Genomic DNA, 19,388 nt, shown 5'->3' with positions numbered 1-19,388 from the left:
TTTATACTGAGAGAGAGAGAAAAAAGCTATTCCTCTTCCTTTCTAGCTGCCTCCTGTATAAGTATGTGCCTGTGGAGCAGTTCCCCTTTGGGTCAGGAGACGATGCTATATGTAAGGTGGACAACAGCTTGCCGAGACCCTGTCCGAAAGAGCGGGTTTTGCCTACGTACCCTGAGATGGTGGAATGCAATGGAAGAAATGTAAGTGGTCCTGCACTGCACTTTTCTCCAGGTAGCATGAATTTCTTTCTCCCCATTGGTCACCTCGCGTTAATCTAAGCACTGTCCCTGATTCCTTTTGGGAAGTACTTTTAACTGGCCAGATCTGTTGATGATACATAATGGCCACATGAAAATTCCATGTTGAGAGGCAGAACACCACTGAATTATATGCAGCTGGGGAGCAACAGCAAGGGGCGGCTGTTGGCATCATCTCCTGTTTGGGCGCTTCCTGTTTGGGAATCTATAGATGCTGGACTTTGATGGACCCAATCCAGCAGGGCTCGTCCTAGGTTCTTGAGATGTGGGGAGGGTGCACCTGGGAGCCAGTGTGGTGTAGTGGTTAAGAGTGGTGGTCTCATAATCTGGTGAACCAGGTTCGATTCCCTGCTCCTCCACATGCAGCTGCTGGGTGACCTTGGGCTAGTCCTACTTCTCTGAAGTCTCTCAGCCTCACTCAGCTATAGAATTCATAGATCTTGAATTCTATTTCTTGGCCTACAAACAGAAGAGTCAGGTGCAGAAGGGTTGACTGCAATTCTGCTTGCTTACTGTGGGATAAGTCCTAAGTGGGACTTAGATTCCAAGTAACTAAAAATAGGATTGCACTGCTGGGCTGATTCTGATTTAATGTTTTCTTCTGCAGGAGTGCTTTCCCCCAGAAAATGCAATGCTGGAGTTGAGAAACATGACTTCTGGCTTCTATTGTGTTTCTGTCCCATTACAACAAAAGATACACATATTTCAATTCTGGTTTAATTTCATATATGTGTCTTCATGCACCATAATTTCCCCCAAAACATTTCCTGGAACATGGAAGATGACGTGCCAAGAGTTGACTTGTATGAGATTTCATAGTGCGCTTGTTTCAAAGCATAGATTTAGATTAATGTCAGGACCTCCTGAGCCCCAGCCTAATGTGCTTTTCTCCTAATACCTGCTTATTCTTGTGTGCAGGTAGAAATACAGCTGTCGATTGCCATACCCCAGCCAGGGAAGTATGCACTCCTGGTTGAATATGCCACTGAGGATACTCCACAGACAATCAATGTAGTGGTCAGCTCACCGCAGCTTGCCATTCAGCAGGGCACTCTCCTTATATACACCTGCAAGTACAGGTATGCCCTCAAGATGCAAGGCAGTGCAGACCTAACGGAGGAACAGACACTCCTCATATGTTGCATAATTTGTGAATAGAGCTTTTTTTGCTATTTCCTTCTACTGTTATTATTGTGGGGGGTTGTCTCAGAATTAGCAGTTAGCCTTCTTGAGCTGTAAGCATCTCTTTAAATTTCCTTGGTTATAGCTGTGCCAAAACAAAGATCCGTCCCATGCAGTTAACTTGCGTTGTCTGTTTCAAAGCAGCCGATTGAAGGAAGACCAAGGGGCTATGAGATCAAGGCTATGTGGATCTTCAGCACACTTCTAAAGTGTCTGCTGGAGACTTTGCAGGGAAATTAACAGGGATTTAGTAAAGAAGCCACAATAACAGAGAGCAGGGCAATGCAGCCTATGGTATTGCTTCAACTAGGGAGGGGAGGCAATGAGTTGATAGTCTGCCTGTCCTGTTACACAGTCTAATACGTACTTCATGCTTTGCAGAGACAATGTAGCATATAGTGGTTGCAGTACCAAACTTAAGACTGGAGAGATGCAGGTTCAGATCCCCACTCCACCATGAAACTTGCTTCATGACCTTGGGTCAGTCACAGGCTCTCAGCTTGACCCACAGGGCTATTGTGAGAATACAGGTGAAACTCAAAAAATTAGAATATCGTGGAAAGCTTCATTTCTTTCAGTAATTCAACTTAAAAGGTGAAACTAATATGTGAGATAGACTCATGACATGCAAAGTGAGATATGTCAAGATATAATTGTGATGATTATGGCATACAGCTGATGAGAACCCCAAATTAACAATTCCAACTTTGGGGTTTTCATCAGCTGCACGCCATAATCATCACAATTATAACAAGCAAAGGCTTGACATATATTGCTTTGCATGTCATGAGTCTATCTCATATATTAAACTCCGGTAGCTAATGAAAACAATTGCTTACATAAATTGACTTTTCCACGATGTTTTAATTTTTCGAGTTTCACCTGTAAAAGTGGAGGGGTGGGAGGAGAGTAACTTATATGAAGCCTCTACCTCCTTCGAGGATATACATACAGGATACAGTTGTAATAAATAAGCAAGGACTGAATTGTCTGAAGTCAATTTGCGTTTCATGCAGTTGTGCGAAAGGCACGGGCTGTTTCATCTCTTAGTATTGTATATACCAGAGCCAGAAACCTGGACCAAGAGTCCCATGTTCTCAGAAGAAGGAGGGGTGAAACTGAGTATAGCATGAGCATCCTAAGCCTTGGTGCCCTATTTAAGCAACTAGACAGTATTTATATAAATGACAGATTTATGGCATTGTCTGGGAACTCCTTCGGCTTCCGCCCGTGACCTTAACGATAGGAAATGAAGACCTGGATATCCTTGGGAAACACCCCGATGCTATTACTCAAAGAAAGCAATTCAAAGAGTTACAAGGGAAACCACCAAGGGGGACAGTACTTGGCAGGATACGACTATCCTTGAGCTTGACCGCTACTTTTGTCTTGCAGTTTCCTCTGCCGTGGGATAGTTTTAGATTCGCTAAACCGCCTGGCAGCTTTCGAACTGGCCACCGAAGCTACGATTCAATTCTCTGCAGATCAGGCCCACTTCTTCTTGGTAAGCCTTTGAAGCAAAGCATTGCCAGACTGTGGCAAAAACGTCTACAGCAAGCCTGACAATTCGAAGGTGGGAGCAAGTGAAAGAGGAGGAATATTAGTGGCTGTGTGGTGGGGAAAGATTGGAGATGGGAAACCGACTTTGGACACGGTCTGAGCCAAGGATTCGGAGGCATAATGCAAGCTCTGAAAGAGATTTCTGCGTTTCTGTTCTCAGTTCAGTGACAGGAAAAGGTTTCATTCGCTCTTGAGAAGCAGTCAAGATGAATAATGCTTTTTGCTTTGGAGAAGGTGGCAAACTTGGTGGGTCTATCCCACTATTAGTCTATGGCAGTGGTGGCGAACCTATGGCACGCGTGCCACACTTGGCACGCGGAGCCCCCACTGCTGGCACGCGCACCATCGGCCCATCCGCGCAACGACAGGACTGAGTGCGCACGCGCAAAATGTTGCGCGTGCGCACTCTGTCTGGGCCAGCGCTGCCGCGGCGATGCTGCGAGCCCGCCGGGTGAAAAGGCGGCTTGGGGGGCTGCCGCGCGTGATCGGCAGCTGCCCCAAGCCGCCTTTTCACCCGGCGGACCTAGGGCACTTTGTGATAAATAAGTGGTTTTTGGTTTACAGTTTGGGCACTCGGTCTCTAAAAGGTTCGCCACCACTGGTCTATGGCCTTAGTCTTCCCATTTCCCCCTACTAGGAAGGGAATCTATTCACCCTGCCCTTTTATTCCCATATCATTGGTAGCACCAGAATTATTTCAGTTTAGTTTCTGGGAATTAATTATGGAGTTTGCATCAGAATTATCTAGATCTAGTTTCTGGAGGAATGTGGAAGCTCATCACAATAAAAAGTCACTTCCTTGCCAAATAAGCTTTTACTAGGAAATGCTGATGCAAACATCACAGCATCTGGATGTTATGAACCAGTAACCAGTCTGGTAACATATCTTGTGAGGACACAGAATAGACTGCAGCTGTTAGTTCTGTGACTAGACAAAATGTGAAACAGATTTTGTCTCATCACACAGACACCTACTGCATTCCTCCATATGTCCCTGCTTTCGATGTTTTGTTGTGTGAACAGCAAATGCGAGAGTTCTAAATTTTCCTACATAAAATGTTTCTAAAAGTAATATTTGCACTGACCTGGAAGCAAAAGTACGAGTGATTCTCCTCCCCACCATGCCCAACCTTGTTTTCCCTTCTCTTCTGTCTTTAGCACAAAGTGTACGTCATCCCATATGAACAGTTCACTTTAGAGTTTGTGGAACCAAATGTTCACTGCATCAGTGTCCATGGAGCATTCTCACCAAACAGGTAAAGGTCTTTAAAAAACGTATTATGCTTAAAACCGGGTCTTACATGGAGCTTCCATTGGTCTCTCACCTAGGCAATTGACCAGGTCTAGTTTTAACAGTGCCACAGTGCACATCAAATGCTTCAAAAACCATTTACTAGATCCTGTTAATGGCTTAAAGAGTTCTCAAATGATTGAAGACGAACATGCCCCAGAGTCACTGCCATGATGCCATGTGTTATGCCAGGTGTGGGGAACGTTTGGCCCTCCAGATGTTGCTGTGCTGTCATCATCCCTGTCCACTGGCCATGCTTGCTAGGGCTGATGGAAATTGTAGTTCAGAAACATCTGGAGGTCCAGAGGTTCCCCACACTTGTGTTAGGCTTTATATGCCATCGTTTTATTTTAATGGGTTATGGGTGGTATTGTATTTTAATTAATTAATAAGGTCAGCATGTATGGTGCTTTACAAGAGTTAACATAAACAAAAGACAAGGGTGAAGGAGCAAGGGTAACCTTGAATGACTGGATCAGAGCAAGGGCAGTCACATTATGCTTCATTTCACTTGCAGGTGGTATCTTGCAAGACTACACTGTGCTTGAGCACCATTTAACTACTATCGGGGTCGGGTGTGGGTGTCCAGGATTCTCCACAGCTAATTCTCAAATTCCATTGGAGAGTCAACTTGGAATGATCTGTGGAATTTTGTATGTGTGATATTTGTATGCTTTGTTCTGAACATTGTCATCAGTAGCCCTTGGTATTTGTTGAATCTAGGTATCTCAGTGGGCAGCTGCAGTAGCTAATTTTTGCCAGGGACTGGAGACTATACTATAATATTGGGAAGGTAGCTAGTACTTGGCACAGGAGAGTAGGCACTTGAGGCTATGAAGGAGAAGAGGCACCATGTATTTTCCTAAGGAAGTATGGAGAAAGGTCCATCTAAGTGAGCGTACTGTTCCCTGTGATAGCTGATCAGATGTCTCTGGGAAGCCTCTGAGCAGAACTTGAACCCAACAACTGATTCATGGTGACCTGCTTCTTCTGATCGTGAATGGTTAATAGCCATTGCTAGACCTACACTCCATAAATATGCTTAGTCGCTTGTGAATGTATATTCCCACTCAGAACCAGGAGGACACCCTATGATGGGGAATTCCTATCATGCAGATTGTTAGACCTTAGTTCTCTTGTTGTTTCTTCAGGCTAGTGGATGAAGCTCAGCTAAAAGGATGCAGTATCAATTTTCAGTTGAACTCTTCCCTTCCCCATCTCTTATCCAGACTAGGTGAAGCTTGACTAAGTTTTAGAACGTATATAGGAGCAAGGGGAAAGATGCTGTCCCCTCACTAATAAAGTCTTCCTGTAATCCTGTACAAGGCATGCATTGCATAGTGGGCATTTGAATTCCCTTCCTTGTTGTGCTCCCATGGGAATATTTGCCTTTTGTTTGACTCCAGAGCCCATAAAATTCTTCTTCTTTTCTCCTCCAAAGTAGCTCCTGTGTCCCATCAAGGTATCAGAAGATTTCGCAGTCCATTGTCTTGGAGGAAGGGCAGTTACTACCGGTTGCTCCTGGCTTCCCCCTGATTCATGCCTTTAGTGTCCCCCCAGTGGCTATTCCACCTGCAGCTCCACTTCAGCCTCCTACCTTATTAGACTCCTCTGCAGAGCTCATCCTGCTAAAGGCTCCCCAGGTAAGTGAGATGAAGAGGAAATTAGAAACTAGCATTTGTTGAGATCAGGCCCAATTGCCTTTAGGATCTGGCCTGCAGACTGTCCGTGGATCAGCGTGGGGATTCTGTTTGTATGGGCTGCGCCATTCCCCCCCTGCACCGTTCCATCCCCCCACACACAACGCGGCGGCGCCTCCTCCCTCCCTCCCCCTGGCTTCTCCCCGCCCTGCCTAGAGGAGGAAGGGGGCTGGGCTGAGCTGGCTAAGTGCCATTTTAAGCAGCCCCTCTCTGGAGCCAGCCCTTTCATGCTGTTCATCTTCCCGCCGCCACCACCACCCTGGTGCTCCTGTGGGCCAGAGAGTGGAGTGGATGAGCTCCCTCTGCCTATTCACGAGAAGCAGCGGTGGTGGTGGTGGCACCCCCTCGGAAGGTAGGCGAAGTGGCTGGGAGTAGGGGTACAACTAGCTAAAACAACGGGTAAACATCTGCAACTAGCTAAAACAACGGGTAAAGTTAGGAAACAGATGAATCAAGAAGTATGGAAAGAGTGGAGGATATTTAAAGAATATTTAAGGAATAGTGGTATAAATGGAATCCTAATGGCAGGTGTAGACTGAACCTTTAAAGTATTAAATAGAGATTCAAGGATGGAAAAATATGATTTGTAAATGAAATCTATACCTCCTTCCATAATTGGAGGTACGAGAATTTGTCTGTAAAAAGAAAAAGGATAGTAGTATGTATATGTATATGTTTATTTTGTGTGTTTGTGTTTGTGTGTTTATGTATTTGTATTTTTTAAATAATAAAGAGAGATATTAAAAAAGGGAGTAGGGGTGAGGAGGAGGACTACTTGTCCCCCTTGCCTCTTCTTCCAGCTCCCCCCCCCCCCAGTGCCGCTTCTCTGGCCCGCCACAAGGTCTGAGGGACAGTGGATTGGCCCGCGGCTAAAAAAAAATTGCCGACCCCTGAGCTAGACATTATGGGATGTATCCAGTGCTCCTGTTCTGGAATATTCTTCCCTTCTCCCATGCATGCCGAGCATCCTCAGAATCAACTCTGGATGGTTCATGGACCCTCCAGAGAATATTTTGGGGGGAATGCAGGGAGAGGAGAGGGAATGAAAGCACCATTGCACCAGTGGAACTTGACTGGTGCTGCTTTAGACACAACACAAAATCTATGGTGTAAGCGTTGTTGTTCCTTCAATGTGAAAGGAAATGCTGCTCTAGGACTCCAGTGCAGTGTGTCAGGAAGTCCATATGTGAAGGAGGTTTTGGTGCTGATGCTTGTTTGTGGGCATCACCCTCCTCCTCTACTAGAAGTGGGGCCACAGCAGATGGGCAGAGAAGAAGCAGCCAAAGAGATGAAGGGAGTTCACAAGCTGGCACTCCAGCTATCAAAGCCTTCCACTTCCAGGGTGTGGTGTGGCATCAAAACAGAGATTACACAGGTGGGCACAGGAATGCTGGCAGTGCCTTAGATGTAACAGGAGAGTATTTTGCAGCATGTGCCCCTGCTGACTTTGCTAAGTCTTTTCTTGTGGAGGTACCTTTACAGGGAAAATAAATACCAGCAGAAATTCTTATATCCCAGTCTTTTCCTTTGGAGTGGCTGGTTCTGACGTAAGCGGGACTGAAGTCGCAGGCACACCCTGAAATTTAAAAATCAGTGACACACAAAAAACATAAAGGAAACAATAGTGTTTAGGATTCTGCCCCTGTGTTTTCTTGTAGACAACTATTGTGTTGAATGGCCACATCCAAAGTCTGGGGCGTTATGCCTTCATCCTGCACTGTTACCAGCCCAATCACCCAACTTTTCCTGTGGAAGTGTTGATCAATGGTGGACGTATTTGGCAGGGTAAGCGATCCTCCGGTTGGTGTTGGGGGGCTTGTAGGGCTGGGGGCTAAGCAGTATTAATAGTAAATTAAGGGTGGGGTTCAACAAATGAGTCCCATCAGCGGAAGTCTGGGCTTTTGTTCAGGGACGTTTTTATTGTTTGATGGTTTTAATTCTGTTGGGAGCCGCCCAGAGTGGCTGGGGAGGCCCAGCTAGATGGGTGGGTGGGGTATAAATAATAAATTATTAATATTATTATTAAATTCCCTGCATCCTCCCCCTACAATAAAAGCCTGTCTTGGGGGATGGTCTTGAGAACCCCCAGAATTGTATGCAGGGGTGGGGGGAAGAAAGTGGGAATTGTTCTGTTTGGCAAGCTGAAATTCTTGCCCTGCTGGGACAATGGGCATAGTGTAACATTGACTTCCTCCCTAAGAGTGTTTTGCATTTAAGCTAGCCAGACTCTAGGATAATGCTTCCTTCAGTGTCAGCTGCAAAAAAGGAGCCTAATGACACCTTAAAAGACTGAACAGAGTTATTGTGGCAGAAGGTTTCATAGACTAAAGCCAAATTTAGCACTGTCTCTTCCTGTATCAACTGTCAGGGACCGACCTCCATTTTTTAGAGTCCCTTCCAAGCCGAATTTTAAAAGAATTTTTCCTTATTAAATGGGTACTTACAGAGTCCAAATAAGTCCTAATCATGGAGAAATTGAGCGCTCCTTCTGCCAGCAGCCACTACTTCTCGCTGAAGAGGTACTGTAGTGTTAATCCACAATACCCAGCCTACAATCCTGCTCGCTCCGGCAGCCCTTACTAGGGCTTACCGAAGAGTAGGGGAGGCTCTAGGGGTATCTGCTGGATCCATGCCTCCAGGACGCCCTTCCTGGAGTTTTTCGGGGGGGGGGTCGCAGCGCAGTTGCGACTCCCCCTCCCCCCTCAGCGATAGAGCAACCTCGGAGCCGAGGTTTCTCTCGACTGTGCAGCTCGGCGCCCAACCATAAGACTCCAGGAGAATGCTTCCTTCAGTGTCAGCTGCAAAAAGGAGCCCAATGACACCTTAAAAGACTGAACAGAGTTATTGTGGCAGAAGGTTTCATAGATTAGAGCCAACAGCATAGGAGCTGTCTAATAATAATAATAATAATAATAATAATAATAATAATAATAGCATCAGCTCTTCCATTTTCTGATCAGGTTCTGCTAGGTCTTCCTTCTGCAACCTGGTACCCTTCCAAGTGTTTTGGACTACAACTCCCATGAGCCCCAGCCAGCATAGCTCAGAGATAATAGGAGTCATTGTCCAAAAGTTCTAGAGGGTAATAAGTTGCGAGAGACTGTTGTGGAACATTAAGCTTGTGTGAGATGACTGCTGTCAAAGGGGAATACTTCCAAGGTATGAAATCAAAAAGAGATGAACTTAAGGTGACGTGTACTCTCTGGCTTTTTCCAGGACAGGCTAATGCTACTTTCTGCCCGCATGGATATGGTTGTCGGAATCTGGTAGTTTCAGAAAACCAAATTGTTTTGGACATTACGGATAATGACTTGAGTGTGGTCATTCGTGTGCCAGAGAATAGGTACCTTTGGCTGGTATGTTCCTATCTTAATTTTGTGTGTGCGTCAGGTCTGCAAGAATGACTGCAATGACTAATGGGGAATTCTAAAATACTGTATATTCTGGCGTATAAGACTACTTTTTAATCCAGGAAAATCTTCTCAAAATTCAGGGGTCGTCTTATACGCTGGGTGGAGAATTTGTGGTCGAGTATATCTCAAAATCTATATTTTAACTGGAAAAGTTGGGGGTCGTCTTATACGCCCAGTCGTCTTATACGTCGGAAAATACAGTATGTTCTCTCCCACTTATAGAACAGCATTTCTCTGTATGTGGTGAAGGAGGCACCCATTATGCTAGCCCTTCCAGCTTTTAAAGGCAGCAGGGAATATGTGATCTTCTTTTGTGGTGTAACAAGGGCCATCTGACTCATCAGGCTCCCTAGTTTGTTCCCAGTTTGTTTATTTGCTGTTTGATCTTTTAGGATTATATCCTCGTGGTTCCTGAAGACAGTTATGGTTCCAGCTACCTTTCCGAAGAACCACTAGACAAGTCCTATGATTTCATCAGCAACTGTGGAGTCAACAGCTTTTATATCAAGTGAGATACAAAAAATGGATGCCACTATGCAAAACCATAATAGAATAGAATAGAATAGAATAGAATAGAATAGAATAGAATAGAATAGAATAGAATAGAATATTTTTATCCTGCCCATCTGGCTGGGTTTCCCCTGCCACTCTAAAATCTAAACCCTCTACTGTGCTTTGGGTAACTTGACGAATACATCCAGGATTTCATCTTTAACATCAATTCCCATTGTTGATGTGAAATTTATCACCACCACCACCACCATTTTATTTGTATGCTCCCTTTCCACAGTATGAAAAGGTTCATACAATTACAAAAAAGCAAAGTAGTCGTAAACAATAAACAACACACATCAAAAGTGCACAACCATAATTGAACAAATTCCACATGGATAATACAATCCAAAATAAAGATACAAAAAAATTAACAGCTACAACCTCCCATAAATAATTCCTCAGCCCAGTGGTTTTCAACCAGTGTGCCCTGGCACCCTAGGGTGCCTTGAATGATGGTCAGGGGTGCCACGGGCAACACTGGCCTTTGTCCCTCTTTCCTTCCCTCCCTCCTCGGATGCCTCTCGCATTTCTGTCTCCCAAAGGTTTGCACAGCTGTTGTTGCAGCAGCCCTGGCTACAAGCTCCCCAGGTGAATAGAGCCTCTGGAGCTGGCCAGGGGGTGCTTCCCAGGCCCCTGTGGGGCAGTGTGAGGAAGCACCTCCCTTTGTGGCTGGGAGCTCAGAGACCAGGGATGGCAACAGCAGCTCCCCAGAGAACTCCCAAGGAGAGAGCAGAGGAGAGGATATTCTTTTCAGCAGCCTCAACTTTTGTAGCTGGAGTCAGTCAGGAATCCACCCTCCTATGCCAGGTGGGAAAAGCCCTGCAAGGCAGCAAGCAGGTCTTCTAGGTCTCACACCCAAGGTGGCTTCCTTTAATTTCCAGTTTCACCAGTCATCCTTGGAGTCAGTGCTTGCATGCATTTTGCATGTATACAATATAGCTGCAGAGATGCAGAAACTGCTAATTGGTCCATAATCAGCATCTCTGTGTCCCCAGGCTCAGAGTTCGTGTCTTTCTGCTTCTAGCCCCCAGATTTGGAAAGAGAAGCTGCGGAATGGGGCAGGCTACAAATCATAATTAATGAATTAAATGTGTGGACTGTGTACTCCTGTGAGACTCAGTGCAGTAACTTCTCCCTCTCTCTGCAGCCCTGCAACATCCTCCAAGTTCTGCCAGGACTCTGCCACATCTATCTCTCTTTTTTACAACAACGGGGCCCAGCCTTGCCACTGCCATGAAGCAGGAGCCATCCGGAGCCAGTGTGAGCCGTTTGGTGGCCAGTGTGCTTGCAAGTCAAATGTCATCGGGCGAGAGTGTTCCCGCTGTGCTACAGGCTATTGGGGTTTCCCCAGCTGCAGACGTGAGTCTCTTGAGAGATGTTGTGCCATTCAGGGCTGATATGTACAGCATGCCAGGTCTGACTTTGCTTTCCAGACTAACCTACCCAGAAGCTGCTGGGTACCTGTATCAATATTACGTGAATGGAAAACTGGGCTACGGCTTTCCCTGCATCCTTGTGTTTCAGTGGCAACCTGGGAACCTGTTTTGAACACAATGCTTTCCTTCCATAGAACTATTTTGGAATTATATCCATGGACGACACTACGTCAGAATGAAAAAATGGATGCAAAATTTTCCAGGAGGCATGAGTGGGGAATGGTTGAAATTAGTAACCAGCTCACAAATGCTTCAGGCAAAATGCACATGGCTATAGAATTCCAGCATAGCATATACCATATATACTTGAGTATAAGCCTAGTTTTTCAGCACATTTTTTGTGCTGAAAAAGCTGCCCTCGGCTTATACTTGAGTGAGGCGGGCGGTGGGGGCGGCGAGAAAGAAGCCCTTTCTCTCCGCTCGTGCCGCCACCCGCTCTCCCCAGTCAACCATTCCTTAAGAAGTGTACAAGAACAGCGGTTCTTTACTCTCCCCAGGCAGCTTGTTCCATTCCTGAACTGCTCGCATAAATGCAAACTTGGCAAAGGAGGAAGAGGAAGGAGCAGCCCAAAGGGCTGCTTTCGGGCTGCTTGTTCCTCCTCCTCCTCCACAGCGGCAAAGGTGAATCGGCTTATACTTGAGTCAATAAGCTTTCCCAGGTTTTTGTAGGAAAATTAGGTGCCTCGGTTTATATTTGGGTCGGCTTATACTCAGGTATATACGGTATATATGTTCAAGCATGGAGATTAATTGCAAGCCTATCCCCTGGCAGAGTAACTTTACAACACAGCCTGCAAATATTCAATTGCCCATTTAATGCATTGTACTTCTGAGCAGTCCAGATTGTGGAAAAGGAACTTCACTCATAATTCCCTGGCCATCCTTGGTCAGTCTCTCCGGATGCCTTCCCTTGTTCAGCAGTGTTCCAAGCTGTTGCTCTCTGGCCGCTACCAGAAGAGACATTCGGCCTCACTTGCCAGAGAGCAGGAGAAGCAAGATGCTTCTTACCTTTAGCAGCCCCTGTGGATCCTGCTAATCGGCCCTTGGCTGAGATGGTCTTTTATATACAAGGAGGAGAATAAATTAGCACGGCAGCTGTTGCTTCCTCAGCTCTGTTTCTACTTTAGATTTAATGGCTGAAAAATACGCACACATGCTTCTAATTTCCTACAGAGTGCCTCGACCAGAATTTATGAACAAGGCCTGTGTGGGCAAGTGGAATCTTGTGCTCCTAAACTTATTTATTGGCATGTAATTGGAAGTGTCTTGCAGATTCGGATACATTCCAGTATCCACTAGACAGATAGATGTTCTGGGATTAATATGTGGTGTGTGTGTGTGTGTGTGTGTGTGTGTGTGTTGTGATATGCACCTGCCTGCTTTCACTTGCAGCCTGCAACTGTGGAAGTCGCCTGTGTGACGAACTGACGGGGCAGTGCATCTGTCCACCACACACCATCAAACCCGAGTGTATCGTCTGCGAGCCCCAGACCTTTGGCTGTCACCCACTGGTTGGCTGTGAGGACTGCAATTGTTCTAGTCCTGGGACCCAAGATCCAGCAGAGCCAGGATGTAACATAGACAGTGGACAGTGCAGGTGGGTAATTATGGATGCTACTTCCATGCATAATTGGGCGCCAGCTGCAGTGGCATCTGAATATCTTTCTGTTCTGCTTCGCTTTATAAATGAAACTCGTCTGGACAGTCGATGCTTTCAGCCAACTCTGGTTTTGGCCGGTCCCCAAAGCTGAGCTGCGTGAGAATGTGTACTCTGAGCAAGGCCACATTTTGGTGGCCTCTTTCTCCCCCCGGGGGTTGTCCTGGTCTCTACAGGACTTGTGCCTGTATATCATTGGTGGGTGTGTTTGGCTAAACTACCTTTGTGGGTTTCTGCCTCCCCAACACAGTGAGGGACATTGCCTGTGGTCCTCTATCTTCCTTGAGTGCTTATGTTTTATGGTGTTTTATATTTTGCTGGAAGCTGCCCAGAGTGGCTGGGGCAACCCAGTCAGATGGGCAGGATATAAATAATAAAAGATGTTGTTTGTTGTTTTATGATATCTCTGAGCCCCATACTAGTCAGACCCCTGAGTGTGCTTCAGGCATTTCATTTGGGAGAGGTTGATTGATTTGTCTACTTGATCATCCCTTTGATCTGTCTAAAAAGCCCTGAGTCATCTTTTGCATTCAGCACAGTCTTTTGTCTCCCAAAACAGCAGCCACTCATTGCGTATTGGCCACAGCTTTTATTTCCTCTAATTTCTGAATTCAGGAACACTGTTGTCCTTTTGGGGGGGGGGGGAGGGAGCAAAACAAACCATTGCTTGCTGGAGATTCATTACATTAGCTCAGTTAGCAGAACTTCACTAGGAGGCTGCCTGGCTGTGCTGGAAAGGCAAATAAAAAAGAAAATAAATATTTTAGGATCAAAAACAACAAAACTCATTCTGGATCTTTATGAAATTTTGTAAATTTCATCTTAAATGTAGCACTACTATGATGCCCAGGGCAGGAGTCAAAGAGAAAAAGTTCCCCTTCCAAGTGTGAAGGCTTTGAATCCTTCCTTGTTCTATTCTAGGAAGGACAAAATAATAAAATTCCTTCCAGTAGCACCTTAGAGATCAACTAAGTTTGTTCTTGGTATCAGCTTTCGTGTTCATGCACATGAAAGCTCATACCAAGAACAAACTTAGTTGGTGTCTAAGGTGCTACTGGAAGGAATTCTTTATTTTTTATTTTGTTTTGACTATGGCAGACCAACACGGCTACCTACCTGTAACTATCCTAAGGAGGGTACTGCTAGCCATAGTAGCTAAATAGAACTTACACCTTCAGAGAGAGTGTACCAGATGCTGGGGACAAGCAGTAAACAGCTTGCCTTCGTATCCTGCTTATGTGCTTCCAAGAAGCATCTGGTTGACCTTTATTCAAAACAAAATGCTGATTTAGACGGAGCCTTAACTTGTGTTTTCCTGTGTATGCTGCTGCTCGTTTCAAAGTGCAGGAGTCGAGAGATAGGGCTCTTGAGTGCCAGAAGTCTTGTTTGTCTTGTCTGTCCCAAGAGGTGCCACAGTCATTGCTATGATATATAATTGAGAGATGCAGCACAGGAGATTTGTAAGCCTTGCAAATAGCAGGGCTTGAATCACTTGAGTCACTTGATCCTTCCCCAATCTTGTGCCCTCCAGATGTTGGGCTCAACCCCCATCATCCTGGCCCCTTTTTTTGGCCATCCTGGCTGGGGATGATTGGAGGTGGTTCACCAGACCTTTGAAGGGGGCAGCAGGTTGGACAAGGCTGAACTGACTCAACTGATTCAAAGCCCCGTATCTGCAGGGCTCATAAAGGCTCAGTTGGTTCATCCTGAGTTAGAAGCTGGAAGGAAAGCAAACGAATATGAAACTTGTCCCTTCCAGATGCAAACCCAACATAGTAGGACGTCAGTGTGATCTCTGCGCTCCAGGCTATTATGGTTACCCAAACTGCAGGAGCTGCAACTGTCACCAAGCAGGGACAAAAGCAAGTGTGTGTGATCCAGTCACTGGGCAGTGCCACTGCAAGGTAAGTCTGATACTCTGGTGTTTGCTTGCCTCTTGGAAATGGGATTTTGGGTGAAATGTTGCTGAAGGGGCTGGCATCAAAATGCAAGAGGCAACCTGTCGGAGCTTTCAGTGCCCAGAGCTATAAAGCAGAATAAGATTCTCAGCAAGGTTAATCATGCCTTGTCTGCCACCACTTAGCTGTTCCCTTACAAACGATGGGGCTTTGCATCAAGTGCACGGATTGTATCTTACTGGCTTGTGTGGATGAATGGGTGCCAACCAGCACAACTCCACTGGAACAAGCAGTGCTGGAAAGCAGTGAGTGGGAACAACAATGCTATTGAGGCATCGTGCTCTGTCACGGAATGTGATTTTTTGCCTGCAGTCTCCTGGAGGTTTGATTTATATCGTAGTGGGATGAAAATTGTATGCCTAAGGCACATCCTTTAGAGCACATCTGCAGGGCTACTTTGCAAATAGGCAAACTCACACCCACCTATGCTTGAGGGCGACAGTGGAAAAACACAGCTCCGGTTCCCCCCACTCCCCGGCCACACACACGCCATGGGGCAAACATTACTCACTTATAGTTTAGTTAGGAGTTTGTGGAAAGCCTTCCCAACCAGCCCCATGCAAGTTGGTTGTAGGGTAGGCAAACCCTTAAAAAGCAAGCAAGAAGCATTTTAGGACTGTATAGAGTGATTGTGACTGATACACAAAACAACGTAGCCCCTCTTTTTTTGTCATGGGCATGCCCTAATTCCAGCCACATGTGATTAAAAAGTCCAGGATGGTGCTGCAGTGCTGCCCTCCTGACAGCGGTGTCACTGGGAGGGTCTGGGGCAGCAGGCAAGGTTGGGGCAGTGTGGGTGCACCAGCAGAGTCAATCCTGTGCTCCCACTGATGAGCCCGTGCAGCCCTGACTTTGCCACCACTGCTGCGCTCCTGCACCATCTTGGTAAGCGGCGTTAACACTCACTTCCGAGGGTGGCAGTGCAGCACTGGGCCAGCCGGTTTTGAAAAGGGTTGCATTTCTTTTTTCTGTATGGGGATTTTGCAGTCATGAGACTGCGGCTTTCTCCTGTATGCCTGCGGAGGTGTCTCCTCATGAACAGCGATTTTGTGCTCCTCGGATAGAAGAAGCTCCTCTTCTGTTTCCTGCTTTCCTCCATCTTGGCCAGCAGGCCAGTGAACAAATGTGAACACGTCTTTTTTATTATTATTTGTTTTGAATCTTTACAGGAGAATGTGGAAGGTCCAAGGTGTGACCAATGCCACCTGGGGACGTTCTCTCTGGATGCTAGCAACCCAAAAGGCTGCACCAGGTGCTTCTGTTTTGGGGCGACAGATCGCTGCCACAGCGCTGAGAAGTACCGTGTAGAGGTGAATATGTGGACTAAGACTTTGGAGGGTGGCACCTGTAGCTGATGCTTAGGGGAGGTAGTGGGGTGGGCCCCTCGGCACCAGGAGAGTGCTTGTCAGAAATCTAAAATGTCCTTCTTTGTATTTTAATTTCTGGGTCCTTTTAAAAACGTTTCCCAATTGTTGCGCAGCCATTGAGCCGCCTAGACATGGAACTAGAATGTAGGGCACTTCCTGCAAATCACAATTCCATCCTGAAATGTTCCAATGCAGAAAATATTTCTTCTGTGAAGGCATGACATAAGAGCCTGCAAAGGCCCATCTTGCCGAGTATACAGTTTTCATCCAATGGGTGGCTTTAGGAAGCCTGCAGTTGGGGCATAAAGGCAGCAGCCATTAGTCTCCCAGGGACTTATTTCCAGATGGACAGCAGCAAAATGTGTGGAAAATTAAGCCCACCAGCCAAGTACGATAGCCATGCCAGACAGTTGGCAAAAGCTTCTTTGCTTTTTACGCAAAACGGTGTGTTGGTCAAGTCCCTGCCTGGCCACATTACATGACTGGTGGGTTTGAGTCTGACAGTCCTTTTAAAATGTCACGTGAGCTGGGGGCATTGCCACACCTTGTGGAAGTGAAACCCCAAAGTTGGTTTCACATTATGTGAAGAACTTCCTTTTGATTATTGTAACCCTACTGCTGGTTAGTTGAACATTATTGCATAGAGGTAGGTAAAGGTAAAGGACCCCAGGATGGTTAAGCCCAGCCAAAGGCAACTATGGTGTGCAGCACTCATCTCACTTCAGGCCAAGGTAGCCGGCATTTGTCCATAAACAGCTTTCTGGGTCATGTGGCCAGCATGACTAAATCGTTTCTGGAGCAACAGAATGTGATGGAAACCAGAGTGCAAGGAAACGCCATTTTCCTTTCTGCCACAGCAGTATCTATTTATCTACTCACACTGGTATGCTTTCGAACTGCTAGGTTGGCAGATGCTGGGACAGAGCAACGGGAGCTCACCCCATCGTGCAGAACCTATGACCTTCCGAGGCTCAGTGGTTTAGACCACAGCGCCACCTGCATAGAATGACATATGCAGTGACCCGAATGGGCAGAGTTTGATACCAAGTTATAAGAACATATGAAGAACTTCGCTGGGTCAGGCCAAAGTTATGTCTAGTCCAACACTCTGTTTCCAATAGTGGCCAGTCAGCTGCCTTTCGGAAGTCCAGAAGGACATTAGGGTGACAGCTCTTGCTCTCTCATTTCCAATACAGCCCATGTTTATCTAGAAAGAAGATGATAAAAGAATGCTGTTCTAGTTCTTCATTGCCAACCTGTTATGCATTATGAGAAACATATGCCATCCTGTTTCACATAAATTGTTGGCCACAGCAGTAACATTATTTGACAACATTGCAGAGACCAGCTTCAAGTGCATGATTTAGTCTGATTTTTTTTTAAGTGTTTAAAGTATATGGGCAGTCTTGCAGGCCTGCATTTTCTGATGTTGTTGTTTAGTCATTTAGTCATGACTTACTCTTTGTGACCCCATGGACCAGAGCACGCCAGGCACTCCTGTCTTCCACTGTCTCCCGCAGTTTGGTCAGACTCATGTTAGTGGCTTCGAGAACACTTTCCAACCATCTCGTCTTCTGTCGTCCCCTTCTCCTTGTGCCCTCCATCTTTCCCTTCATCGGGGTCTTCTCTTCTCATGAGGTGGCCAAAGTATTGGAGCCTCAGCTTCAGGATCTGTCCTTCCAATGAGCACTCAGGGCTGATTTCCTTAAGAATGGATAGGTTTGATCTTCTTGCAGTCCATGGGACTCTCAAGAGTCTCTTCCAGCACCATAATTCAAAAGCATCAATTCTTCAGTGATCAGCCTTCTGTATGGTCCAGCTCTCACTTCCGTACACCACTACTGGGAAAAGCATTTCTGATACTTTTCTTTACCTGCTTCCTAGTTTATGGACATGAGTGGGTGGAGTTTGCTCAGCGGAGACCGCCAGGAAGTCCCCACCTTGGTCAGCTTGGAAAATGAGATTGTTCGTGCTGATCTCCGGAATTTCCCAGAGGCCTTCCAGGAGCTTCACTGGCATGCCCCCAGCTCCTACCTTGGAGACCAGGTGAGTGACACCCAACACTGGCTGGAGGCAGTCTCCTCTGGTCCATTTTGAATGTGCTGGGTATTTATTTATTTTTCCAAATTACGCTAATATTCAGAGGCCAAATTCTTTTTGTGTGTGTGTGTGCCATATTCCTTATTTATTAAATTTTTACTTTTCAATTATACAGGTTTTTTTACAGACATAACAAACCTCATTACTTCATGATAAAAAAATGTATATTTTGACTTCTCCCCTTTTTGCGATTTCTTTTGTTTTTTTAATACTGCATCTCCTAATTTATTCCATTTATTAGTCAGAGGCCAAATTCTGATGTCTGAGGCAGATTTTAGCTGCTCATTTGTACCATATGTTGACAAATGTTGGGAAACTCCAGTCGAGTTCTAGACACCCCTGAGAGACTAGAAAATGTTAAAATATTGAGGAACATAAGGGTCCATATTTCAGAGCGTTGTTGCATTTCTGTTGATTATCATGGAATTTTATATTTAGGAGTTTTCAGCCTGAATGAATGTGAATCTGGAAGACTAATCATATTATGAAAGATCTCGTTTTTAAAAAAAGAAGCTCCCCCTCCCCTCGCCGAAACAGTTGCCACCCAGTTGTCCATAATAATGGGTTGCTGCCCTCACCATCCACTAGGAAACAAACTGTTTATTAGAAGAATGACTTTAGGCAGTTACATTCAAAGCAAAAGAGAGACAGTCAACACTAGAGCAAAAAAGAAACCACCCGTTTTTGAAGGGGAGAAAGAAGGTCTCTAGTTTGAGCAAATGGCTTGTATTCTTAATTTTGAATATAGATAGTGAAAATCCGCCCAGCTATTGAGTTGTATTCCCTTCACCCTCTCGTCATTTAACTATGCTTGTATTGCTGCCTTTGAAAAACACATGAGGGGGGGGAATCAAATGTCAAATTCAAACGAATGCATTTTAAGTACTCCAAATAAGCAAATTTGCACAAAGA

General features: G+C 45.7%; 1 protein-coding gene across 1 annotated transcript in view; it reads left to right on the top strand.

The window, feature by feature from the left end:
* Positions 1 to 19,388, top strand: part of LAMA5 (laminin subunit alpha 5) — a 184,307-nt gene that overhangs the window by 121,345 nt on the left and 43,574 nt on the right. Inside the window, exons 27-39 of the mRNA XM_033153989.1 lie at positions 47 to 200; positions 1,176 to 1,336; positions 2,835 to 2,943; positions 4,158 to 4,255; positions 5,732 to 5,933; positions 7,649 to 7,775; positions 9,207 to 9,346; positions 9,796 to 9,911; positions 11,106 to 11,317; positions 12,787 to 12,991; positions 14,811 to 14,955; positions 16,179 to 16,319; positions 18,261 to 18,422. Coding sequence (XP_033009880.1) covers positions 47 to 200; positions 1,176 to 1,336; positions 2,835 to 2,943; positions 4,158 to 4,255; positions 5,732 to 5,933; positions 7,649 to 7,775; positions 9,207 to 9,346; positions 9,796 to 9,911; positions 11,106 to 11,317; positions 12,787 to 12,991; positions 14,811 to 14,955; positions 16,179 to 16,319; positions 18,261 to 18,422 — 1,972 coding nt within the window. The remainder of the gene's footprint in view (positions 1 to 46; positions 201 to 1,175; positions 1,337 to 2,834; positions 2,944 to 4,157; positions 4,256 to 5,731; positions 5,934 to 7,648; positions 7,776 to 9,206; positions 9,347 to 9,795; positions 9,912 to 11,105; positions 11,318 to 12,786; positions 12,992 to 14,810; positions 14,956 to 16,178; positions 16,320 to 18,260; positions 18,423 to 19,388) is intronic.

Source organism: Lacerta agilis, chromosome 6 (assembly GCF_009819535.1).
Source record: "Lacerta agilis isolate rLacAgi1 chromosome 6, rLacAgi1.pri, whole genome shotgun sequence".
NCBI lineage: Eukaryota > Metazoa > Chordata > Lepidosauria > Squamata > Lacertidae > Lacerta > Lacerta agilis.
Note: the sequence above shows the minus strand (reverse complement) of the source record. Positions and strands in the feature narration are given on the sequence as shown.